This window comes from Podarcis tiliguerta (genome assembly GCF_965153285.1).
Source record: "Podarcis tiliguerta genome assembly, chromosome: 1".
NCBI lineage: Eukaryota > Metazoa > Chordata > Lepidosauria > Squamata > Lacertidae > Podarcis > Podarcis tiliguerta.
In genome coordinates, this window is record NC_139534.1 from 17,266,060 (window position 1) to 17,293,665 (window position 27,606).

Consider the following 27,606-nt stretch of genomic DNA (forward strand, 5'->3'; position numbering starts at 1 on the left):
GTCCGTCCTACCCACACAACAGGTGAATCTTACCTGTGAAGCGGCAGTCAGCTCCAGAGCTTCTCCCACCCTCCCCCACCCTCCGTTAAGTCATCTTTTTGCAAGTTAACCTCTTCTTCACAGGTACGCGGGCGCTGCTACGTCAGGGTCACTGTTGAAGGGCCAGAAAGGAATTTTTCTGCATTGGCAGGTTTTGCCTTTCGCATAGCAAAATGTCACAACTTTGGCGGTTTCAGGCTTTGGGCAGAATCCTTTAGTCTTATATTCCTAAATGGGGGGGGGGCGTGAAGCAGTGACCCACGCCCCCCCTTGTGGCGGTGATACCAGGGTTCCCCGTTAAAGGGGTCTTAAAGGGGTCTTGAGGGGAGGCATTGCCCATACACTGAGAAGTTGTCATTGCTCTCCCCTGCGACGGCAGCAAAACGGGGGGCGGGCTCTCTGCTTGAACATATGTTCTCCAGAGCCAGCCCAATCCCCACACATTCTGGATAACCCTGATGTCTTCTAGCTCCCTGGCTGGGGACTGGGAAGGATAAACGCCCAATGCCTGAGCCACGGTCTCCCTACATCTGAAACTTAATATAGGTTGTGGCCAATTTTAATCCCATAGCACATTGTCTTGAGTCATTATTCTGCTTGGGGGTCGCCTGAGGTTGGGGGGACTCCACCTGTCCACGCAAATGCTCTCCCCTTTTTAAACTTCAAAGAGCTTCTCCAATGGCATTCTCTGCGAGGAACATTAATGGGGTGGTGGTGTTGTCAGTTTATCTGGACTCTACTGCAATAGAGTCCCATGTGATCAGGAGCAGTTGAGAATTTGATCCACCCAATTTTAAATTATTTACATGGTAGACCAAAAGGTGTTATGTTGAAAGTCCATTTGAAGGGAAGATGATGAGTATATTATTATAAGGGTGGCCCCATTTTAAAGTTTGGCAATCAAGGACTTAATATGATCTCAGTGAGTTTAGGATGGATAGTTTTGTATGTTTCATTTGTATTATACTTCATGCTATATGTAACATTCCATGTTGTTTGTGGTCTATTATTCCTCTCTGTTTTTATACTAATGGTCTATGACCTTATATATAAACCTCACCTGATATAGCCACTTTTATCCACTTACCAAGACCCACACATTCTGAACACAAAACAGAGAACTCAGAGAATACTTATAATTTGAATAAAATTATATACAAACTTATGGCATAAACAAGTTAGAAAACTTACAAAATTAGAGATAGTCAAACAAATCTTAGCATTGTCAGAAGCAAGTGATATCCTGAATTTACATACATATACACAAGTGCTTATAAAATCCAAAAACCTCTTGACTAGAGACAAAAAACTGACTTCTTCAAAAAAATTAAAAGTGGTAAGATTAAAGGAGTAAGAAATGTAAACATTTGTTGAAAATACCACAATGGAAACACTTATTTTTACTATATTCTGTTTTATAAAGTGCTGGCATAACTTATTGTGGCATGCTCATTTCACTTTTTTTTCCATATTAAAAGTGTATTTATGCAAGATGATCTTCTATTTTAAACCATCTAAAATTAACACTTTTAGGAGGGGAAAAAAGGGAAGCAATATTAATATCCAATATGACATCCACCAGGGGGGGAAACAGAAGAACGACAGGCATCCTTAGATACCCAGAGTACAGTTGATTTGATACAGCAGATGATGAATGAGCAGATGGAAATTCTTAAAACAGAAATGAATGAATTCAAAAATGAATCTTAAAAAGACACAGTCATTTTTCAAATACAAAATGTCAATGACTGGAGGAAACAATAAATAAAATACCAACATCTTACGCACAAATGTCTGGAAAGATGAAACAACTAAAGGACAGAGTGGAAATGTTGGAAAGTGGAAGTCAAGTGGCAGATAGAGAGATGGAAAGATACTTGGATGACATAGCATTATTGGAATTGAGAGAAAAAGAGCTCTACTTATGACTCAGAGCAATTCCAGAAGATGATGATGAAGAAGATACTAGGTATAAAGTCAGTATAAAGAGTGTTATGGTAATGGTTTAAAAAGAAACTTACAAACTAAGAGCACCTGCAAACAATCTGATGTTAACTTAAGAAAACCCATTGCAGAGAATAGGAATTATTATGGATAAATTAAATGATTTTGGTATGTTGGCAGGCTTTAAGATTAACTGCCAGAAAACAAATTTTAACAAAAATCTGACAACAGAAAACCAGAAGGTTCCGATGGAGAAAAAAGGGTTACAATTTTTTAAAAAGTTAAATACTTCGGTATTACTGTGACAAATATGAACTGTACATTTTTAATAATTATGCTAAAACATCAGCTGAAGTTAAAAAAGGTATGTTAAGATGAGAGAAGTTAAAACTCTCGCTGTTAGGTAGAATTTCAGTGATAAAGATTAACGTTCTGCCTAGAATGATGTTTTTATTCCAAACAATACCTATTGTGACCATTTAAAGGCAAAAAGACTTAAGGTTTGGATGGCATCATATTTGTGTTATGATAAGGTCAAAGTCAGTGTGGACTTTAAAAAACATTTTACCAGACATAATATATTGAGAATCTGGAAGAGATATAAACCTAGGTTATACCTGAAGATACCCTTATGGATCTCAACGCTAGAAGCATTTCATAGAAAAGACGTGATAGGCAGAAAAAGGGTTAACATACCAAGAATAATTAGAGCAGAACCAAGAAGACTAAAGTTAAAACAAGGGAAGGTCAATCTCTCCAATGGTTTTCCTACTTACAACACAGATTTGAGTCAGATAAAGAGGATTTCCGGGATAGAAAAAAGGCAGACTTTGAAATAGTGGTGTACAGATGATGAACATGTCATTGCGATAATGTACAAATTACTGTTGAAATTTGAAATGCAAGAACAAGTAGTAGTAGTAATAATAATTTTATTATTTGTACCCTGCCCATCTGACATGGTAAAAGAATGTATGATTAAATGGGCAAAAGACTGGGCATAATATACAGATGGAACAATGGGAACATACGTGGATTAAAGGGTTAAAATACACATTGTGTTAAGATTTTTATAAAATGATGTACCATGGCAATTAACCCCTGAGACGTTATTTAGGATGTATAAAAATATTCCAAATACTTGCTGGAAGTGTAAAGGGACATTCTATCTTGCTTGGTGGACACGTCAAAACGCTAAAAAATATTGGACACAAATTCATACAATACAGAGATCTTGAATGTTAACTTCCATCTGAAACCAGAACTCTTTCTGCTTGGACAAACAATGAGAAACAGATTGTGGAACTTCCAATACATGACTGTAGCAGCAAGACTTTTATATGCACAAAGATGGACAGACTCATATTTACCAACAATAGAATGGTTGTTAAAATTATTGGATGTAGCCAAGATGGCGGAATTGACATGTTCAGAGAAAAGACACTTAACATTTACTAAACATTGGAAACCCCATATAGCCTTTTTGCATGAAAAAGAAAATGAACTAATGGCATTTGGGTTTGAAGGCTGAATATAATGTTGGTTTATAGAAAGTGGCTTTTTTTAGGTGTAATACTGGAGTGGATGAGTTGAATAATGTTTACAAATTGCTGATAGATGAGGAATTGGAAGTTATTTATTTTCTTTTTTCTCCCATTATTATTTTTATCTCCACTTTTTATCTATTTTCCTTTCATTTCTGTTTTTTTGTGTGCTTTTATCTATATATATTTTACTTTTGACAAAAAAGATATGAGTTTCTGTATACCTTTTTCTAAATTCCAATAAAATCTGTTTTAAAATAAAGTCAACACTTTAAAAACGCATATTAGGCAATTGAATTTTGTATCCCAGCCTTCCCATAGGGATTTTTAACTGATAGTCTTAAGAAAATATGGCTTCCAAATACTGAAATTCTGTACTGAGTTTCTGAATGTGGGCTTGAATCTGCACCACCTTGATTCTAAAAGTATACCTCAGTCCAACTATTTGCAGTGCCAACCTCATGTCACTGCTTGTGAAATTCAACACATGGCTTTAGGCTTCATTCCCATGTACTCTTACCTGAGGGTAAGGACCATTGAACATAGTGGGGCTTACTTCTGAGTAAAGAGGCATAGATTACACCATTACACACATATTAGTGGTGGTATATATTTGCTGGGATACCATCAATGGATTCAACTGATGAATGGGAAGGTAGAAGAGAGTTGTAATTTAGGAGAATAATTTGATGAAGTCAACTTCATCTATAAAAGATAAATTATGACGAAACCTAACATTGCACACTTTTGTGGAAGTTCTCATTCAATAAAATTTAGTCTTGTTGGCCTTCAGACTTAATACCTCACAAAATTGAATGTGCCCTTAAGTAGTATATAGCATTGCAGATTTTCCTGCCAGAAAGGTATACCACATGGACACAAGTTTGTGAGTAGATAGGTAAAGGCAGTGCTTTTTTTCTAGAAAAATAGGTGCCGGTACTCATCATGAAGTTTTTAACAACAAAGAAGAGGTGCCAGTACTGCGTACCCTTGCATAGCCCCTGAAAAAAAATACCAGCTAAAGGTATTTTCACATGACACAAATGCATCTTTGACCCCTTTCCATGTTATTCGTATACACAAAAAGGTTTTTAAATTAAATCAGTATTTTAAAACATCTGGGTACTATATTTGCATAACAGAATTGTGGAATGCAAATGGTTATTTAAGTGCCTCACGTGAAAATGGTCTAAGGCTGCAAACCTCTCTACACTGAACCCCAGTGAGGCTCGCTTCTGAGCAAACATGCAAGAGCCTCCGGGCTGCCAGTCAGGAAGCCACTTGAACTCCAGTCAACATTCCAAGTGGGAAACACAGGCTCAAAGGATTCATTGTAGTACAGCTATATACTACTAAGTCACTGATTTGAATCTGTTCAACAAAAAGATGACAGCATGAGGCTGCTCTGCTGGACTTGAACAAAAGGGCCCATTTCTCTGCTTTGTCAACTTCATGTAGCTTTATTAACAATGCAACTGCATATGTATTTTTACATCACTCTTTGGCTTAGAACATGGTTATGGTGTGTTCAACAAGGCTAACTGTTGGCTAACATTAAAAAAATCCTCTTCCCAGTTTGCCTAGTTTATTTATCGACACACCAAAATCCATTATTTGGACTTCAAATGTAAAAGTGCAAAAAAAAAATACTCAGTTGCTTGTCTGCCTCCAAAGACAATCCACTTCAGGTGCCAGGACTCCAGTTTCCCAGGAGTCAAACCCATTGCCAGCAATGGTAGCACAAAGAAGGGCCAACACAACATCAACTGAAAGTGCATTTCTTGGATAACCAAAATGCAACAGTGGACAAGCCATAATCTGAAAGCATGTGCCACAGGAGTAGATCAGAATCCTAAATTCAGTTCAAAATAGCATTCAGGAGTGCATCTGTTAGCATACAAAGTCTGTTGTGAATTCTTGGGGGTACTGGAGAGAATCATCAAAGCGAAATCGTTTGGAGACTGTACTGCTGTCTTCTGGAATATTCTCTTTATCCTCTCGCTCGCTGCACATTCCATTACACATGCACTTATTGGTATTTCTTTCTTCTGTGCCCTTATTCATATGATCATGTGTTGGAGAAGAACTGGGGCTTTCTTCAGGGCTGTACAACAGGAAGAAATCTCTTTGCTGAAGCCAGGCGTGAGACAGACAGGCCTCTGCTGTTGGTCGCTCTCTTCAAAATCAAAATCAAAAGATATATATTTAAGACATGGAGGTCATTTGAAAGCAACAGCTTAGCCAGTGAAAGAAGGGTTAAATACTACCTGATGCTGGAATAGCCTTACTGCCGTCAAACAAAACTATATCCCTAATCAACTAGATTTGGCAGAAATCCACAGGGAGGAAGAGGTGGGCAAGCTTATCTTCCCCACACAGCATACACTTCATAACTTGCCCTCTTATAACTCCTCTCACTGACCCCACCAATTCTCATCACAAAGAAAGACAAAATCTTTTTGGTTTAAGTGTCTATAGCTTGCTCTTTCTCTATTTGCCATCAATATGTATTTCAAGCAGTGGGATGGTGGCTGTTCAGTGCAGGCAAGAATGGACAGAAAAGGCAAAGGAAGGCAAAATGAAAAGGTTTCCTTCCTCAGTCTGCCTTCCCTTTCTTATACCACTGATACTATTCTGTGCACATAAACACACAAACTAACAAGGATTATGGCTGCAACATAAAAGGGAGCCAGCCAACTAACACAACTCTTCACTGCTTGGAGAAATTGTAGAAGCACAATACATTTTCATGGGGAGATGGAGTGAAAGGCTTTGCAGCTTGATGAAATGGCTACAGCTGTTCAATTCCATACCTTAAAAGCAGGAGTGGGAAACCACCGGCCTGTGGGTCAAATTATGCTCAGCAGGGTTATTTGGCCCACAAGCCGTGTCCACCTGCTCCACACCTGACATCCCGATTGTTCCCTAGAAAGAAATGCTCGCATTTGTCACTTTTAAAATTTAGTGCCAAATGCAAACCACACTGGGATTGGTTCCATTTGGGAGCCCCCAGATGCAGCTGATCCCTGTTAAAATTAGATTTTGCAGTCAGAAATCACTTGATTGGCATAAATGGAATTAAAGCTGGCCTGCAAAGGAAGAAATGAAAGAACTGGGAGCACACTTATGGTGCACTCCTGATTCTTTCCTTCAAAGTTGGGTCATGATGGAGAGGTGGAAAGCCTTGGCCACCTCTGAAAGTGCCCCACAAGGAACAGATCCTGTTCCGCATCCTGCACTAGAGAAAGCCCTGGTCCTCCATCTCAGAGAGTTATATAGAAAGTATTAACAAACACAGAGGGTTGTACCTAATGTTAGTCATGCTCACAACAGACCCATTGGAATTAATGGACATGACTAATTTAGGTCCATTAATTTTAATGCGCCTGCTCCAAGTAGAATTTAGCTGGATACAACCCAGAGTCAAATACTGCTAGTTGCTCTTTGGCATTATAAAGCCAAGCACATAGGGAAGTATTTCTGATGGAAAACACACAAAGATTCACCCCAATTCTAGACCCATAAGAATTTCTGTGCCACTGCAGTGTGTCAGGTTATACAATGCAGTTCTTACAAAACAGGAAGAGAACTCTGAGTAAATAAAATGGTTTTTAATTTGAAATTAAGCTTGTGATACACAGACATGCAAAAAATAGCCTTTTCATATGACTATGCCCCTTGCCACTATATTTATGTTACAGCAAGACACAGAGATTCCACTTAAGTTTTCTTCCTCTACCCTGCTCCAAATCATCTACTTACTCAGGATTTTTAACAAGTAGCATTTGAATGAAGTCTCTGGCCAATGGTGAAATTGAAGCAAATGTTTCTTCTGAATAATCCACATTTACTTGAGAAATATTGAGGTACGTTTCTTGTTTGTCAGCTCCCACAAAAGGAGATTCGTGTGTAAGCAGCATATAAGAGATCACACCCAAACTCCTGAAATTAGAGAAGTTATGTATTTAATATTAAAATATTTGTTTGTAATTACACATACCAAGCCAGATTTTTCTTTTTAACTTTTCAGTTATCTATCTCTATCTAGATCTATAAATCAAAATTTGTAGAAAGTCATTACAGGTAAACTAGAGGCATTCATATAATCAGCTTAGTTTCATGACACAGAACAAGTGTACTTCTTACACACTGAACTGTTCCATTTTCAACACAGAAGGGCAGAAGGCAAAGTTTTTGCCTATTTTTACAACTATACTTGTCACCAACATATCAATCAAAATATTTAACAACAGGACACTGGCAAGCAACCTGCTTGTTATCAAAATATAAGCAGGAAGATTCTCTCCACAAGGACAACAAATCCTGGCAGGCATACATTGTGCTAATGCCACAATCCAATTCTCAGGAGACCCAAATGGAGACAACCTCATAAACATTTCATTGCACTTCTTGCACTATGATAGTTATCAAATGGATGATACTCTCTCAGTAAGAAGACTTTGCCTTTCAGCACAGTGTTTAGGGCGTGCCATACAAATGAACTGGACACTTGTATTTGCTTAGAGCTCCAATATGAACATCCAAAACTCTCGATCAGGCTGCACATTTAATGGATCAACAGATTTTCAGTTTAACAAAAAATGAAGCCAATGGGCACAGGGTTAAGAAATCAAAAGTTTGCGTAACTGTAACAGTGGTAATGAGATAATCAGAAACTGAAATAAAAACAGCAAACATTGGCAAAGAGATTCTATTTCTGGCACATGCTGGAAAGCAGTGAAAGCAAAGACGAACACCACCACAGGATATGTTTAAAAAAGAAACAAACAAAATCTCATTACTTCCTTAGCTTATGAAGCCAAGGCTGGTAGCTCCATCAAATCATAAATGGTGCTTGGTCATCTAAGGTCAACAATATATAAGCAATAAAAGGTTATAAAGACCCTTTCCACTGAAGCCTTATACATTCTGAAAATAAAGGTGTAACAGGAAACCTTGTCTGATCCCAGGTTTGCTATTAATCACTTGCCCCTCTTCATATTCACCTCAACTAACAGCCAATTTACTTTTTGGGTCATGGAGTTGTAGAATTCTGAAAAAGTGCTGTGGCAACAAGTGACAAAATGGCCACCATAGGGCATAGAAAAAGAACGAAAGTGTAATTAAAAACGCATCCTCTTATTTTTGCGTGATTTTTATACAGGATTTTCCCCAGGCCACCGTCAAACTGCAAGTCACATCTCTCTTCACAGCCTTAATTGTAAAAATTGCAGATCCAGGACTTTTCAGTACCACCATGAGTACTATCTGAAGAAGTGTGCATGCACACGAAAGCTCATACCAATAACAAACTTAGTTGGTCTCTAAGGTGCTACTGGAAGGATTTTTTTTATTTTGTTTCGACTGTGGCAGACCAACACAACTGCCTACCTGTAACTAGAACCATGAGGAGATAACTTGCAAAAAACATAAGGATCCATGCCTTACACGGTAAACGTTAATCAAGCACTTACCAGCACTACCCTGGGACAAAGAAACCCATAGATCTAAGTCACAGATCTTCATGGATTTTACAAGGCATATCCTCAAACCACCATCAGAATGAAAGGGTGTGGTATAAAAGCAGCTGATTATAGGATAAGTAAAATCTACCAAGAGGATTGAGCCTATACAGTAGAATCAGAAAGGTGCCCTCACCTGGTGCTTATGCCTTCACACAGAATATTAAATACTTGGTGGGGGAGGGAGAGAGAAAGGGAAAGCCTGTACCTCACTGTTTTTTGGGTGCTCTATCCCCTTCCATAGGGCTTTGGGGTAAAGAATTCCAGAAGAGATTTCCATCCCCTTCCTATAGGGGCATCAGGGGTGGTAGAGGGAGCCAGGTAGCCCTGCTCCTAGGTGCTGGCTGCTGGACAGGAACGCCCCTATCCTTTGGCCATCGTCTCAAAAAGAAGCCAAATGTCCTTGCTCCACCTCCACCACATGCTGCTTCTTTTTCACACACTTCTCACCTTTCTGTTCATCACAAGCATACCCACTATAGACTGCTGCCTCCTCTTAGCTGGCTTGCATTAAGACGGGAAGGGGGTTCAACCAGATGGATGGGAGGCATATTTCAAATTTGCGCAGAGGCAGAGGGCAAGGAGAAAGGCCCTGGCATTGGGGCTCATGAGCACCATATGGAAACCCCCGCTTTAGGTAACCATGACTATAACTTGTTCCCTATAGTCACAAATAACAAATGAAGGGCCAACAAAGGCATTACAGTGGTACCTCGGGTTACATACGCTTCAGGTTACATACGCTTCAGGTTACAGACTCCGCTAACCCAAAAATAGTGCTTCAGGTTAAGAACTTTGCTTCAGGATGAGAACAGAAATCGTGCTTCGGAGGCGCGGCAGCAGTAGGAGGCCCTATTAGCCAAAGTGGTGCTTCAGGTTAAGAACAGTTTCAGGTTAAGAACGGACCTCCGGAACGAATTAAGTACTTAACCCGAGGTACCACTTTATGCGAAAAGCAGTTTCCAGAAATTTAAACTGAAACAATGTAGTAGCTAATATATAAGAACTAGATAGTCTTTACAGTTGTTTTAACTTCAAAAGAAGTGATCTTACCATATATCTGTTGCTGGAGTAATAGGTTCATAATTTAAGACTTCTGGTGCTGGACAGAGGGGAAAGGAAGAGTACCATGAAGTACAGCAATTGTGTTCTAGTATACTCATGACAATTATCTGAATTTGGGTGTCATTTTAAAATTATAGGTCTGTATGATTATAGCTTCCTCTTCAACATCTACGGAATTGTCCACACAGTTCTTGCAGGTGTATTTAGTTCTAGATGCAGAGCAATGCAGGAGTGAACTAGCACAATAAAGCCATTCTTTTGTTGAAGTTGCTACAAGGTACATACACTAATCTCAAAGTAACCCATTTACATTCTGGAGACCAGTATATATTTATTTCTTTAAAGTTATACTTTTCAACATGAGACAATTCATGTTTCCTAACCAGTGATTGGGAGAAAACTGAAGAGGAAATTTCCTCTACGGCTTATATGTAGAACAGCAATGACTCCATTATTTTTATTAGTCCTGTGTTAGGGGCTGATTACCCAATACCAATTTTATTTTATTTTTATTTTATTCGTAAGAATATTCATAAACCACTACCTCATTAAAAAGTGTAACGGCTGGCATTCAATAAAATCATTAAAACATTGTAAAATCATGAATCAAATTAATTCTCTAGAATCATTTTCAGCAGGTGATAAAATATCAAAATTGCAGGTACCTCTCTAATGTTGAGTAGTTCTACCATATGTGAAAATACATAGAAGCATTCAAAGAGTGTGTGTGCACAGTGACATACCTTGATACTCGGGAGTCCCAACAATTTCCCGTAGTTCAATGCAATTGCCAATCTTCCGAGACATGCCAAAATCAACAATTTTTATATCGCCAAGGGGACATACACTACTCAATAAAATATTCTGGGGCTACAACAAAGAAACAAAAAATGTTCAGTGCATGCACAATTCACCACATATAAAGAATATTAATTTAAGATTAATTCATAGTTTTAAACTACTCTAATCCTACTGAAATTGGCATATCACCAATTCAGGAGGCCAGTAGTTTCTTACCAACAAATCAAAGCATTTTTTATAAAAGCCTAAAAGGCCAATTTGAAATGTTAAGGAGTTATCAAGATACAGATCAATATATTTATGAATTTATATCCTAGAGCATCAATAAAAGTGCAGAAAGAAATACATTATTTAACACTCATATGTATAGTTACCTTTAAATCAAGATGGACAATGTTGTTCTGATGCAGATGGCAAATGCCCTCAAGTATTTGTCGTATAAGTCTAACAATATCAGTTTCATCTATTGCTTCTTCTAGGTCAGGGAGACATAAATTAAAGATTTCTCCTCCAGCAGCACTAAAAAAATATAAACAAACACACTCATTTTTAACATCTTACTCTCTAAATGACCTCATCACATAGGTCAGTATCAGTCGGAAAGTAAACTCCAGTTCTACTGCCTTATAGTTTTCAAAGAGTTTGGTACAGATTCATATTTAATTGGACTGAAATGACAATTGTAGAGATGGAGGGGAAAGTAAAATGCTCAAGCTTGGGATTTTCTGTGGCGCCAACATGAACTTTTGTGGGGATAGTCAAAAAGAAGCAGTGAGGATGTGATGTAGAAGGCAAAATCATTTGCAAGCTTCATATTTGTGAGGTCAGTGAAATGGCATCTATTTCCAGAACACCAGCAGATACCAGAAAACAAAGAAAAAGGTTTTAGTGGAAACTTAAATCTCAGCACAGCATGTTACTGACAGCAAAGGAAATGGATATTTTTTTCTAAAGTATCCAAGAAGTCTTTTAAACCAACTAGAAAAACAATCAACAATCCTGAAAACAGTCTATGTTGCTCAACATTGCTTTATTTTCTGTGAACTTTCTAGGAACAACCCCTTAAGAGGGACTCAAAACACTTTGTCCTGGACTACTTTTTACCTAAGTTTCTAAAAAAAGGAGTTTTCAACTACTATATAATACTCATTCACCACAACCTTTCAAGAAATGCTAAAAATGTAACTGTTGCTTTTTTTTCTGGAATGCATTTTGATTTTGGCACTCCAGTTACATACCTTCCCTGAAGCAATCATATTAAGTTATATTTCTCTCTCTCTCTCTCTCTCTCTCTCTCACACACACACACACACACACACACAGAGAGAGAGAGAGAGAGGGAGAGAGAGAGTCAGTCAGTCTTTTGGAAGCAAGATGAAAACAAAATGTATGCCCGAAACACAGCCGCTGCTCTGGCATGTCTTCCACTGCAACCCACGATCCCCTTGTGTGAACACACACATACTGTTTGCTTTTGTAATTTCTTGATCCAACTGTAGCTCCCTGCGCTGGAGCAAGTAATCACATGCACTCAAACATTGGAGAGGATGCCTTTCCAACATGCCTGCTCACCCACACTAGCAACCTCCTCTTGTAAATTTGGTATCAAATATTACTTCAAGCAAGCTTGAGCACAAAGCACAGTTTTGGTTTCTTCTGTGACTGTTACTTGACCAATCCATATAAGAGGATAGACAACAGTTCATCTCCATTTACACAGGTCTCGTCATGGTCAAAGAACAGTAATGATGAGGCTGCTCTTGCATGGATACAAATCCAACAGCTGAAGGCTGTCTCTTCACCATCATTACTCATTGTATACAGGCATAAATGTCACCAGCAAACTACTCCAAAGCTGTTCCATTTTAAAACAGTAATATACTTGCAGAAGCCTCTACACCAAAAGAACAATTTCTTTTTCTTTTTTTTTGTTGGATTGATGGGCCTATTTTCAAAAACACCAGCAACACAAGCTATTAGCGGCCCAAATTCTTCTTCCACATCTATTTCCCATCCTGATCAAAAGAAACTATTACCAGTTTATAACTTCTATGCAAGAAAATGTGCTAGGGTAAATCAAGAGGAGAGTTCTGCTGCACAGGAGTTACTCCTTATGCCAATGGACTTTGGAAGGATGCCTCAAAGCTTCATCAAGTTGCCCTGTACATAGGAATCTAGGATAACGACATTTCAGATGACTACAGCTACAAGTTTTACAGTGGGTCTATTAGGACAGCAAGGTTTCTATGTAACTCAAAGAAGTTAAGCTGCATATCCTGAAGTTGCTGTTGGTCCTTATGAACGTGCATCCATATTCAGCAGCCACTGGCCTATCCAGCAACAGCGATTCAGGAATGTTGCCTTCCTCTGTGGCAGAAAGCAACTCAGCAAACTGACACTATCTAGCACTCTCAATATTTAAGCTGTCATCTCTTTCAGATGGTGTCCTTTTTCAGTTGAAGCCCCTCTCACAATATAGCCTCACTGGCAAATTAGATATAATCCCAGCATTTACACAAAAGCATCTATTATATTTAACAAAGGGGATGATTTTTTAAAATTAATGTTTGGTTTAAAAAATAGCAACAGCACACAAGGACAAGACTCTAAAAGTTTTAGCTACCATGAAACTATAGTTACAACAGATTTCTCTCAAACTAATCTGACACAGAGTTAATGCTGAACTTATTAAGGGCTGGAAAAATTGGAAATTACACTTAAGTGGAAATGTTGAGAAGTGCCAACACTGAACAGTTGAATAACAAGAATGCAACATTGTCAGAGAACTGGTCAAGCTGACATTAATAAGAAGTGCAAAGATGACAGTTACCTTGATAATAAAAATACCCTGGTTCTTTGGAACACTGAGGACAGCAACTTGCAACTCTCATTTTGAAACTTGTTGAAGCTAATATTTCATAACATTCCAATATATATATATATATATGTGTGTGTGTGTGTGTGTGTGTGTACACACAGTTATAAAAAGAATATTTTAACAATACAAATCCAATGTTACAATAAACATGAATATTTTTACTCCCCCCACCCCTTTTGCGGTTTCTTATATTGTTTTTATTTTTAATACTGCATTTTCTTCATAGTTGTGACTAACTTAAGTGCACCAATTACAATGAGTCCACTCTGAGTATGCCTCAGTTGGAAAGAACCCAGAGATCTGCCATGCCTACAACAGAAAACATAATATAGAAGGTCAATGATAATAGTGTCACTGATAGAAGGTTCATTTTAACAAAGGATTCAGATGCAAAACCTAGAAGAGCCAAACACAACAGAAAGTACACTGTACGTATTCTCTAATGTTACCTTTCTGGTTATGTTTGGTGAAGTTATGCAAACAATGACAAAATCAATACATCTATTATCAAACATACTGGCACAAAGCATACTTACTATTCCAATACCAGAATGATTTCATTTGTTGTTTCATAGACTTCATGGAGATTTACCACACGGGGACTCAGCTTTGTTAATTCTAGAACAGCAATTTCATGTAGGATCTCTGCTTTGCAGTCTTGGCCTCTTCTTCTCTTCTTCAGAAACTTAGCTGCATATTCCTGGCCTGTAGATTTTGCAATACATTTTCTCACCACAGCAAATTTTCCTCTGTAAAAGGACAAAAGTATTTGTGAAGTATCAGAGCTGCCGAACAGACACAAGAATATGGAAATATTTTAAAAGTAATGTCAACATCATAGCTTTAGCTTACTGCAAACAAGAATGTGTGTATTTTTTGCAGTCATGGTTTTTGCAGTCTTATCATTATCTAGACCTACTGAAGACTTGAAAAGCAAAAACAGAGCTCTGGGCAAAGTTTTCTTGAATCCAGAGATAAAGCTCCAGTGGCTGGAGCATATCTTGACCTTACCTCTACCATAGCTACAATTATCTGTACCCTGATTTCTCATGCAACACTGCATTTCCTTTATCCTGCTTCACTCCAAACCTTTGCAAACTTGAATCCCAGCAGCAGACCATTATTATGTAAGAAAAGTTCCTCTTGTACATATCAGTCTATATGCAAAATTTGTGTTTCACTATTTTGAATGTGAGGAAGAAGGGCCAACTCTTTTTAAGGCCACAAATCTGTATGAAGTCAGGTTGCCCGATGTAAATGGAATTTAAGCAGCCTTACTACATGCAAGTTTGCAGCCTTCAACCTCCAAGATAAATATACTTGGATACCCAGCACCAATTAGGAGATCACTACATTACAGGACGCGGGTGGCGCTGTGGGCTAAAGCCTCAGCGCCTAGGGCTTGCCGATCGAAAGGTCGGCGGTTCGAATCCCCGCGGCGGGGTGCGCTCCCGCTGCTCGGTCCCAGCGCCTGCCAACCTAGCAGTTTGAAAGCACTCTTGGGTGCAAGTAGATAAATAGGGACCGCTTACTAGCGGGAAGGTAAACGGTGTTTCCGTGTGCGGCTCTGGCTCGCCAGAGCAGCGATGTCACGCTGGCCACGTGACCCGGAAGTATCTTCGGACAGCACTGGCCCTTGGCCTCTTTGAGTGAGATGGGCGCACAACCCTAGAGTCTGTCAAGACTGGCCCGTACGGGCAGGGGTACCTTTACCTTTACCTTACATTACAGGGATTTTTAATCAAATATTCTTAGTTAAGAACTTAAGACAAAACTTGCACTAAAAATGTATTAATTTGCTTACAACTGCCATTTCAAAGATTGAAAATACTCTGCAAATGCAATTTACCAGGTACAGGTGACTCTCATTTTATGCAGAGGTTATATTTCAGGGTTAATGCATAAACCAAAATTGTGCATAGTCAAGACACATTTCCCCACGATACCTTCCCCCTTTCCACCTTCTCTTAAATTTTTAGTATTTTTTTGCAAAGAACATAAAGCTGAATGCGCCCAAGTTAAATGTGCGTAAGTTGTAAGTTACCTGCACATAAAAGATACTTCTGTATTTAAGATCCTAGGATAAAAGGCCATTTAAAGTGTTGCAAATGCATTTTAAAAAGCTTCACTCCACCACAGTGCTGGCAAGTGTTTTTAATACACAGCGCAGGTAAGAACATGGTTCTGTTTTTTAAAGATCTCTGAAATGTTTCTTCTTAGAAGAGTTTAAGAGGTTGTTTGGGTTGTTTTTTTGGCAAGAACTCCTTTAGAAACTGGTTTCAGGTTTTTAAAAGGATGTTTTAAAACACATTTTGCTTAAACATATGCTCAGATTTTCAATTTGCTGGGATAATGTCTCCTCTTAACAAAATGTAAAGCTTTAACCTTAAGGTGCCACAGTACTGCGACAACACACCAGCTATGCTACTGAGCTGAGTTTGGGCCAAATCAAGTACTTTGAATTTGAGAGAAGTTACTACATTCCTGGCTTTCAAATGGGTGTTGTGACTTGTGACTTGGTATAAGGTAGATTGCATCACTTTTTAAGAAGTGTTCTTTTTTTTTTCTTTCCTTCCAATAGAGAAGAAGAGGAAGTGCAGAGAAAAAACACAGCTCACATTTTGAAGGTGGAGAAGATCTAAAATGTCTGCTGCTGGGCACTCATAGCCAGTGTAAAGGTTTTGAAAGAGTTGTGTGCGAATGAGAACATTTAACATCAGGAATAACTGGACAGATAAACTGAGGCACAGGGAAATTAAAGAGCTAGTCAAATTAAAACAATGTGTTCATGGTAAAACAAAGTGCAGCCTAAAGCCTCCACACAAAAGCCCATTCTCAATTGCTAGCAAGAAACAAGTCATGTAAATCTCATCTCTTACCAACTGTTCAACTTTAGAACCAAAAATGTATGTTGGTAAGATTGTGTTTTTAGAAGAAAACCACATACTGCTTAAAAATGAAGCTGACCTTTTAGGAAGTAAAGAAAAATGTGTTCCCTTGGCCAAGTTAGGAATGCCTGAAAACCAGGATTATGATTTTAGTGTTAATGTTTACATGAGTGCCCAGAAATACAATAAGTGAAAAGTTTAATATAAAACGAAGAACAGAATCAGGTCTTTAAAGTGCTTGAAGTTACAGAAGTAAAACATGTGTACAGTGGTACCTCGGGTTAAGTACTTAATTCGTTCCGGAGGTCCGTACTTAACCTGAAACTGTTCTTAACCTGAAGCACCACTTTAGCTAATGGGGCCTCCTGCTGCTGCCGTGCCGCCAGAGCACAATTTCTGTTCTCAACCTGAAGCAAAGTTCTTAACCTGAAGCACTATTTCTGGGTTAGCGGAGTCTGTACCCTGAAGCGTATGTAACCTGAGGTACTGGATATGCCTAAAATGCTTTTTACACTAAAGTAAAATTTTCAGAACTTCTCTTCAACCATTATTCCAGGCACGTGAACATCATTTTTTTATTTACAGGTAGATAGCCATGTTGGTCTGCCGTAGTCGAAACAAAACAAATAAAATAAGTACTTCCAGTATCACTTTAGAGACCAACTAAGTTAGTTATTGGTCTCTAAGGTGCTACTGGAATGAATTTTTTAATTTAATTTTGTTTCAATCATTTTTTATGACATCACATAAAAATATTCTTTGAAAATGTCCCTGTTCTGAGCCCTTTCTTATTAACAACTTATTTAATCAAGGGCTTGTAAGCAACTTCAGGAAAATGTCCAGATTTGAAGGCCTGTGACTAAGAACACTACAAGCTTTCACTAACTGTAAATATGGGGATGAATATCAAGCAGCTACTTTTTAAAAAAGACTCTCAGAGGTAGGCAGCTTTAAGTGTGCATTTTCATTTGGAAATTCTGCAGCTACTAGAAACAAAATATTTAAGAGTCTAAAATATGTTACTATCATGGTGGGGGGACGCAGGAGTGAATCATAACTTCTTTCAAGGCTCTTCAAAGTAGAAAGAAAGATTCATCTAAGATCTTTAGAGATTAGTTAACACTCATCTGCCCACACTTAAAATGATGTGCAACTCTTAGAACCTGGCAGAAAGCTGTTTTGCTTCCTTTAAAAAAAGAAACTGAGCAATTCCCATAGGACCCCCAGTATAAAGCAGTTAAGGAAATAATTTATCTAGTAATTAATAATGAAATACAACAAGACAACAGGGTGCCTCATTCCTAAATTAGTATCTGAATTCTCCAATGAAATGCAAACATTAAAAACTGACCCGCAAGAAGCATATACAGTATTAGAAATTTCACCTGTAATTTCAAGGTGTTTTGACGACTTTCCTACAAATGAAACTGCATTGCTGAAAGTGAGTCAGCCAAATTCTGTAACACAATAAAGCCTGAATATACATCAAGCAATTATTATTGCCTCACCCAGCATGATGCAAACTTACTATGAGGAAGCTGACTAGCATTCTACAAAAGGAGGAATTACTTCAGTTTCATGAGAACAACAAAATGTTTATCTTTCTTCAGGTGCTTTTTAGAGAACTGCCACACATTTGACCAAAAGACTGATCTTGGTATCTGGAAACTCAAAGCTTTCAACTCTTTTCATAACTGTTCAAAAGGTATGAGCTAATCACTTTTCTGCCTCGTGTATCCTCTCTCTTTGTGGCCTGTCACCCTTTAATCTAATGCCCATCCACCAAAGCCTTGCCCTCATCTATATCTTATTTCTCCACTCTTTAGGCATGACAAAGACTATACATAACAGAAACACAAACTTGTTTTAAAACCAATCAATTTGAGCTTCCAGATGGATACATCTGAGTGCCACAGCTGAGAGAATATCTACATGATGTGTGGACATCTTACACATGAAACTGCAGTAGAGGAAAATCAAGAAATGGAAGGACTATGGAGGAAGATTAACAAATTTTAGTTTGGCTCACTAACAGTGATGAGGGGTTTCTGGAATTTTTTTATTTTATTTTCAGTTTTACCAGAAACGTTTCTGAGGCACATGCACACTGGCAAAAAAATGAGTGGATGGAGGCCACAGACAAGAGGGAAGTTGGAGAAATCTGACAATAACGGAGAAGAAGGCAAAAATTATTGCAGTTCGCATATTCATCTGTAGTCAGGAATGGAAATCAGTCAAGCAAATATGATTAGCATTCATTGAAACTGTTGTTGTTTCTTGAAGTCCGCAAATGATATGTAATTAATTACAAGGGGTTTTTTCATTGTTCTGATGTTTCCTTTGCATTGAAATGAATATACGTTACATAAATAGTTATGTAAGTTACATTAACTTATGTTAAAAAGTGGACAGTGAAACAAATAATGTATTTGGTAGGACTGAACTGCAGTGGAACAGAAAAAGTGTTGATTGCAACCAACACAGGTCAGAGTGGAAATTGCTGCCTTACATTCCTAGATTGAAGCCACTATTTGCTCAATAACAAAGTCAAATCATTAACACTAAGCAATTATACAATATATGTTCCAAATGTGAGCACAAGACATACAATGAATTGGATCCAAAAGCTGCTAAAGTAGAACTGCCCCCTACTCCCAACTCTCCACCCCTAAAAGCCTTTCCAGAGGGTCAAAGACCCTTCTCAGTAGTATTGGCAATGGCACAGATGGCATAATCAAAGATCAGACAATGGAACCTTGTGTGAATAGAGAAGAACTTTCAAGAGATGCAGGGAAATAGTTCTAGTCACAAAGCTTCAAATCCAACCCAATAATACACCAATAAAAATTCAAGAACAGAAAATATTCCAATGAAGAGAACAAAGCCATGAGCTTATATTCAAAGATAATGAATTAGTGACTCAATTAAAACTGTGAAATTCATCCCATCCATATTTCCTCATCCTTACTGCCACTCTGCTTGACCAGGCTCATTAAAATTTCCTATCACCTAAAACCTATTGCCAGTTTTCATCTTGCCTCAGAGAACTACCCCATATCTAGTGCCTGAATGATGTTTCAAAGTCAGCCAGATCAACAACCTTCTGTGTCTGCACAAAAGTTGAACTGCAAACATATTGATAACTTTGTTCCATGAACAACTGGAACATTCATGAGCATTCAGTGACATCAACTTAGCCACTCAGTGTTAGATTAACTGCCACAACTACTTAGATTTTCTCCACACAAACTCTTAATTAAGCTCAAGTACTTCAATTTTCAAAATTTTACTTCTTGAAATTAAAGTCTGCCTCACTAAGCACTGGATTGGACTCTCTAATTTTGCTCCATCTACCTTTCATATTAAAAATGCTACAGGGAAAGAACACACTGTGTTTCAATAATGTCACAGATTCACAAATTAGGTAAAGGAGTCGTCGTTAGTTCATAAGTATAAAGCTCAAACAAGCTACTAATGTGCATTAACTGGCCAGCAAAGACAAAAAGAATACATTTGGAGTATGTCTTGAAATAGGAAGGTGAATTAAGAGTTTTAAGAACTTTAGCACACACAATTCTAGAGCCTCTGCAATGGCTGCCATCTATTTTAGATGACATTTACTTCAAAGCTGTCAAGTTATTTCTCCCAAAGAGAATTACTCTCCCAATAAGCAAAGAGAATCTTATGCGCTCAATATTTTTGTGTAGAAGAATCTGTAGAATTATTTGCAGTGTTAGAAATTCAGATATAAAAGTTAATCGCCAAATCACACCTTTAGCCTAGGTTGTGGTTGCCACAATGGAATGTCTAGGCGCCATTTCTTTCAAGGGGATGATGATTTCATTTCATTTCTATAGCACTTTATATTTTAAAGAACAAAACTCAAAGCAGTTTACTACACATTAAAACGTCAAATCAAACAATCTAGAATAAAACAAATTCAAGCTTCAAAGAAAATATTTCCGTTCCTTCTCTAAGTGACATTTTGCTTTCCCCAGTTCCCAATCTGGCATCCAGAGTTCTCCATGTGGTCGCAACTGGGCCCGCATCAGTCGCAAAATGTGCCTGGCACCTAGCTAATTTCTAACACTGTATCCCTGCAATACTAATTTCATTTTCTCCAATCTCTTTCTTTCCCACTTTGCCTGGCAATAATGAAGGACAGAAAATCCTGTAATGTGGGAGCATAATTGCACTTGTGTTACTTTTTTTTTTTAAGTTCCAGTTTTAAACTGATTTGGGCATCCTTACAGAAAGAAAAATCAAGTAGTACTAGTAGTTTTAAAGTCTAGGACAGTAGCCCACCAATACTGATAGTTATCAATTGCCCTACTCCCTTCCCCAACAGCCACCCTTTAACAAACAAAGAAGTCCTAGAAGTCAGGAGTGGCTTATTTCTTACTTCATGATGGCTTTGGGGACACTTGGAAGTTGTTATCATCTCTCCTGCTGCTTCCAAAAGTTGGCAACACCAAACACAAAATGAGGGGCTGATCCCTCCCCATTTTTTACACACGACGAAGAACCTGAAAGGTTCTGACTTTTCCCACACAGAATGAAATGTTTTTTCCCCACCTTCAAATTCTCTGCAATTCATGGATATCTTATGAGTCTCTCACGTTATGCAACCAGAGACAAGTGGTCCGCAGAAACATATTTATGGTCATCACTGTCCACCAGAGCAAGATTTGCGGCCATGTGGCTCCATATCAGGAGACAAGTTTCTTAGGTGTAATCCTGATACTGGCTATAACATTCACATCCCTTGCTTCATACTGAAGCATTCCAGGAACTGCTCTTCCACCAGGCCCCTGCGTGCAGGCTTTTAGCAAAACAGATGTAGAGCTTTACAAAAGAATGGGTCACTGACACTTCAATTTCAGGTACAGGAAGTAATAGAAAGTGAATGTGCTGGTTGGAAGCCAGAACAGCAGTGGTGTGCTCTGGATTAGGGCAAGATAGGAGAGAAAACTAGACTTCAGAAGTTGCCCTATACCTTATACTAAAAAACTTAGATTAATGAATCAAATTATCACAGATCAGTCTTGGACACAAAGTAAAATCCAAAAAACATAATAGTTTCTTACCTTCCCAACTCTTTGGATTCAACTTCATAAAAACTGTAAAAATTATCCATTTTTATTTGTGTCTGAAGAGATGTAGACAACAAGCCTGGAGGACTTTTGCTCTCCGACTTCCTCCTGGACATAGTTAATGCATGAGGTTTCTCCAACACTCGTTACTGATTTCCACCTGTCAAAACAACATTTATTTAAATACAAGTGTCCCACAGTCCAAGTAAACTACCAGTTCTCATTGCTAAAAAAAACTTGCTAAAAAAAACTTTTAGCAGTTTTGATGTCCAAAAATAAACCTTTATGGTTGTATCCAATTTTGTCATGCTCAGAGTAGACCCACTGAAATCAAAGGACATTACTAATTGAATTCCACTGGTTTCAATGGGTCTGCTCTGATTTAGTTGGCTACCTTTGGGGAAACATGCAATGTCGTCCACCTGCTTGTACGACAGAAAACTGGGCAATGGAACTTCTTTCCTCTCTTACCTATTCCACACTCCCCCCCCCCCCAGCTCTGCTCCAGAGTGTATCTCAGATTTGGGGTACACAGGAACTAAGAGGGGAAAGTAAAGCAAGTGAAAGAATTGTGCTAGGTTTGATCTTACCCTTTCTTTCTCTCTCTGTGTGTGGTTACATATTTATTACACAAAATTCAAATATTTTTAGATCCTATCATGCAACATGTAAACAGTAATACATTCAAGTGCTAAAATTATTAATATTTCCACTAAAACACACTACATGATGTATCCAACACCAACGGCTTAAAAACAAAGCAGATGATCCAGGATGTGGTGAAGGCACAGCAATATAGAACAAAATGAAGGGGAAACGTAAGTATAATTTTAATGCTATATTGTTTCCTAAAACTGAATAATATGATAAATGGGTTACAATAGTAATTGGGAACTGAAAAGTTGTAATTAATTTTGCAGATGAATACACGTCAGAAATATATAGATATCTAATGCATAGCTGTTTCTATGATTCACGTTAAAATGAATGTTAACCATTTTCAGTGCATTCACTTCAGTGCCTCCCATTTCCAATAAAAATATTTCCAAATAAATCTATTAATTTGCTTGAATTGAAACCACATTAAGATTGCTTTTTTTCTCCTAATTAAATATTACACTTAATTAGAGATTGGTTAGCCTTAAGTTAGTTGTCTTAGGTAAATCAGTGGTAAATCTCATTAAAACTAGAATTGTTGGGACACACATGAGAACAAACCTTGCCAAGGAAGAGCAATCATGGCTTTTACAACACCATGTAGACTACTAACTGGGTGGTTGTTTTTTTCAAGAAGCTCCTCATTAAAACACTTCTAAGGAATTGTACTAGTCATGGGATCTTCTTTGGCAATCACTCGTAGCCGAGTAAGATTGTCTTCCATAAACACGGTTTTAACAGTGAGTCTGTAAGTGACTGTGGAGGCCAATTCTGGATCCACACGTCCTTCCACAGTGGGGACATAGGTTTCCGGGCGGGAGTTGATCATATGAGGGTTTGCCTTCCTCTTAGTACATTTCTCCCTTTTGTCCTGAGTTCAAGCATCTTCAAAGTCCATGACACCTTTGGTTAAGGTTGTTCTCCAATTGGAGCACTCGCAGGCCGTAGCTAATAAAGAGATGCCTCTATAGTTTCCGCAATCCGCTCGATCAACATTTTTAAAAAGGTTGATAATTTTGGCATCCCTAAAGTCTGTTAGGATTTCCTCTCTCTCCCTTATTTTTTCAATGAGCTTGTGAAATTGTTATGTAAGTTCAAATCCACCCACTTTGATGATTTCGGCAGATATCCCATCAGGTCCGTTGGCTTCGTTGTTTTTCATTTGGTTGACAGCTGTACACAACTCTCCCAGATTTGGAGATACTGCAAGCTCATCTCTAATTTGTTTTTGCAGAATTTGTGAGAGGACCTCAGCAGCTACAGGGGACTTGCAGTTAAGGAGATGCTAGTAATGTTCTTTCCAGTGCAATCCCATAGTTTCTTTATCTTTTAGAAGTATGGTACCGTCTGTTGAGCGTAGGGGGCATATGCCATGATTTATTGGCCCATAGATGGTCTTTCTGGCTTTAAATAAACTCTGTGCATCATGAGTGTTGGGTAAGTGCTGGATCTCTTGAGTTGTTTTTTTTTTATCCCACAGGTGTTATTTACTTCTCTGATTCTTCTTTGAACCTCAACCTTAGCGTTGGCATAGGTTTCTTTTTCTTAGTGGCACAGTTTCTCTCTCTTTGCCAGTTCTGAAAGGCCTTCCTTTTCTTGTCAATAATGTGAGAGTCATGGGATAAGACAAGATCTTACAATTGATCACTATCTATTTAGGAGATTATAGGCAATAACCAGGGGTGCTATTTCATGCATTCATAAATGATCTACAGTTAAGAGAGAACAGTGTGGTTCCTGGTATCTGTAAACTGGAGCATTATTTAGGATGGCAATTCCTAGCAGATTGGGAAGAGTTCCAAAAGAATATCTCAACTATTTAGAGCAGATCACTGCAATTTTGGTTTAAGTGTCCCATCTTTTAAATTAACTTTTCAGGTGTGTATCACATTCAGACCCTGAACTAACTGTAGTCTCATACTCATACACTATCTAAGTAACAGCTTCACATAGCTTTAGAAGCATCCGTCCTACAGAAGTTGAAGCAAATGTTGGTCAAACTCTGTATAAGACTACTTTTTTCTTTTTCAAAGAAGTTATCAGTAACTTGGACACAACGTCATCATTACCACATATTTACCACAAACTGTTTCGGAGAAAAGCAGAAGTCTTGCACTGACGTCTTTACTTTATTAGAAAAAAAACTATGTTTTGACTCATAGCTCGATAGATTCATATCAATCTCATTTCATTGACCTGCCTGAAATTCTTAGGTATATGTGCTTTTACATGAACTGCAGTCATTCAAGTTGCAACCCATTAGTATTAGTAATGAAGTTTTTAGCTAAAGCAGTTTCAGGGGAACAAAAAAGTTAGGCATGGGATGCAAGCCTATTTTTAAAAATATGAACCATACTGAGGACACAATGTAATCAAACAGATGGTTTAAAAGATTTAAAGCAATTAAAATATTTTTCACACATAGCTTAAGAGCAAGTGATTTTTTTAAAGACAAATGTACTGTGTATGCCATCAAATCATTTGCTGAAGAGGAATTTGGAATTCATGGTTGTCATACTATAGACACGGTTACTTGGAAGTCCTGCTGAACTCAGGACTTCCAGTAAGCATACAAGTCTCATGTCAGGCTACAAGTCTCATGTCTAACATTGTATCCACTGAAACACCTTAACTCATAGAATGCATGGGAACTGGAGATGCATTTTTATAACACTTCAATGATATAATGGAACCCACTGTACCAAACACAAAAGTCCTTCCCTTAAATTCTGTTACTTATTTGAGCACAAATTTAATACACAAAGACTTCTGTGCAGAAAGTCCCATAAATAGCAACTGGTCACAATCTGAAACAATTTAGAAACTTTCAAACACTACAACCGGAACCATGCCACAGAAATCAAGCAATTTCGTTTATAGAAGGTCATAATGTGTGATACAGGTATTTCCAATCCTTGCTAATTGGAATCATTTAAATTTTCACAGACTGGAACCCGCAAGCTTTAGAAAGCCTCTCATATTAATCAACTATGGCTCTGCTTCATATTCCACCATTAAGGGAGCTTAGAACATTGGATGCTAAGTGCTAGGTCTTTATAGCTATAGCCCCAAAGGAAAGGAATGATATGCTGTTTGGAAAAGTTGGAAGATGCTCATATTATATCTAATTTTTGCACTGTCTGGTTAATGGCTATGAGCTGAGCTGGGAGCTTGTTTGTAAGGCTTACAGCAGTTGGATGGGTTGTTATTTTTTAATGTTAATAATTTTGTCCTCTAGGGGCTTTGAAGTTAATGCTGCAATCCTAAAATCATTGCACTTGGGATTTACTCCAGAGTAAACTTGCTATTAATAATTACTATTACTATTGTGCAGTGTTGTATTGCAGGGTACTTAAATGGTTTGGGGACAAAAGCTAAATTAAGTGTACATTACAAATCTATTTTTAAAATTACCATAAGTAACTAGAAATAACCAGTTCAAAAAACCATCACAATGACAATGCTCTTTGCAATCAGGCACCTACACCTGTGCCAGCTCCTGGTTATGAGAGACCCTTGGGCATGGGTAGGCAAACTAAGGCCCGGGGGCTGGATCTGCCCAATCGTCTTCTAAATCCAGCCTGCGGACGGTCCGGGAATCAGCGTGTTTTTACATGAGTAGAATGTGTCCTTATATTTAAAATGCATCTCTGGGTTATTTGTGGGGCATAGGAATTTGTTCATATTTTTTTCAAAAATATAGTCCAGCCTCCCACAAGGTCTGAGGGACAGTGGACCGGCCCCCTGCTGAAAAAGCTTGCTGACCCCTGCCCTTGGGCAAGATGATTTCAGTGGGCCAACTTTCTCCTCACGCTCCAATTACTTACCCTTTCCCTCTGCACTCAATCTATACAACTACTAAATGGGAGATGACCAATCAAGTGAAAGATGCTGCTCCATCACCTTGCTCTAGTCACTGCTTGCATGTTCAGAGAGGACAGGTGAACAGGCAGTGAGTGACAACAAAGAGCTAAAGAGTCAGGAGGCACTAATAGCTGAAGTGGACCCCCTGCAAGGGTATGAACCTCAGTGATTACTCTGATTAGGTGCTGCAATTGTTAATAGATTTTCTTTTTCATATAAGGTTTATTTTATAATATTGTTTTTAGGGTTTAATGTTAAGTGTTTTCAGCAATATTCTGCTTATTACGCATTGTTTACAGGATGGGGGGGGTGTCCCTATAAGTAAACCTTATATACATTTTAGGAGATATCAGAAATTGCACATTGCAGAAGGTTTCCGGTTCAACAAATCTGCACACACTCAGTGAGCTGCTGCTCCTACACCATATGTGCACGTTTCTTCCACAGTTACTTAGTCATCTCCCAAACTACATGAATTTGCCCTAAGCTATTATTATGCCCACTCCACATCTGAAAATAGAATTCCATAAGTGAAAATGGACTGTGTGAAGAAGTAGTTCACGGCACTGACCATGCACCTTAAACAACTGGACGCTCCAAAAATATAAAAAAGCAAAAGGCATCCGTGTAAGGGGTGAGAAGGAAGTATGAAAAAAGATCTGAAAGATGGCAGCCTGAAGATATAGACCTGCAAGGGGTCAGGCAAGGATGCCAGCCACCACCTTAGAGCCCCATCATCAAACAAAATACTAGCTGTATAAGCTGAAATGGCTGAGCACACACAATCCACAACTTTATCAACCCTTTTTTCCCTGGACACACTACACACACTACTCCAAAAATTCCTGCTCCCGAATGTCTGACACAAACATATGATTGTGACAGCCAAATTGCCATCATCATCATTATTATTATTATTAGGGAATCCATTTGCACAATCTGCATTTCCCCATGTTCAAGGCTTGGCTTTTAAACCACCAGTCACCCTTTCCTTTTTATTAAGCGGCCCGAAAAGCACCACAGGTGTATCTAAGAGTGAGACGTCCTTGAGCCTCTCTCGCAATCTTGAGCTGCAGTTTGCCGGTAATGTGTGTGTGTGATCTCTCTCCATGCACACACACAAACACATATAAATACACACACACACATAGGACCAACTCCTAGGGCCCAAGGTCTCTTGGGTCTCCTACAATAAAATATCTGAGCGGGGCCGGGAGCCACCAAGGTTGATGAGCATTGTCGTTTGAATAGCGTGTGTGCCACTTCTTGTGATTGATTATGTGGGGCAGGGCTTACCTGCCCCCCCCCCCC

General features: G+C 38.4%; 1 protein-coding gene across 1 annotated transcript in view; it reads right to left on the reverse strand.

Moving 5' to 3' along the window:
- Positions 1–1,161: 1,161 nt before the first annotated feature.
- STK17B (serine/threonine kinase 17b) overlaps positions 1,162–27,606 on the reverse strand; it is a 115,500-nt gene continuing 89,055 nt past the window's right edge. Inside the window, exons 3-9 of the mRNA XM_083412546.1 lie at positions 21,769–21,934; positions 14,330–14,542; positions 11,290–11,434; positions 10,858–10,984; positions 10,103–10,151; positions 7,290–7,469; positions 1,162–5,703 (exon numbers count right to left, since the gene is read on the reverse strand). Of these exons, the coding sequence (XP_083268672.1) occupies positions 5,418–5,703; positions 7,290–7,469; positions 10,103–10,151; positions 10,858–10,984; positions 11,290–11,434; positions 14,330–14,542; positions 21,769–21,890 (1,122 nt within the window). The 5' untranslated portion in view covers positions 21,891–21,934 and the 3' untranslated portion in view covers positions 1,162–5,417. The remainder of the gene's footprint in view (positions 5,704–7,289; positions 7,470–10,102; positions 10,152–10,857; positions 10,985–11,289; positions 11,435–14,329; positions 14,543–21,768; positions 21,935–27,606) is intronic.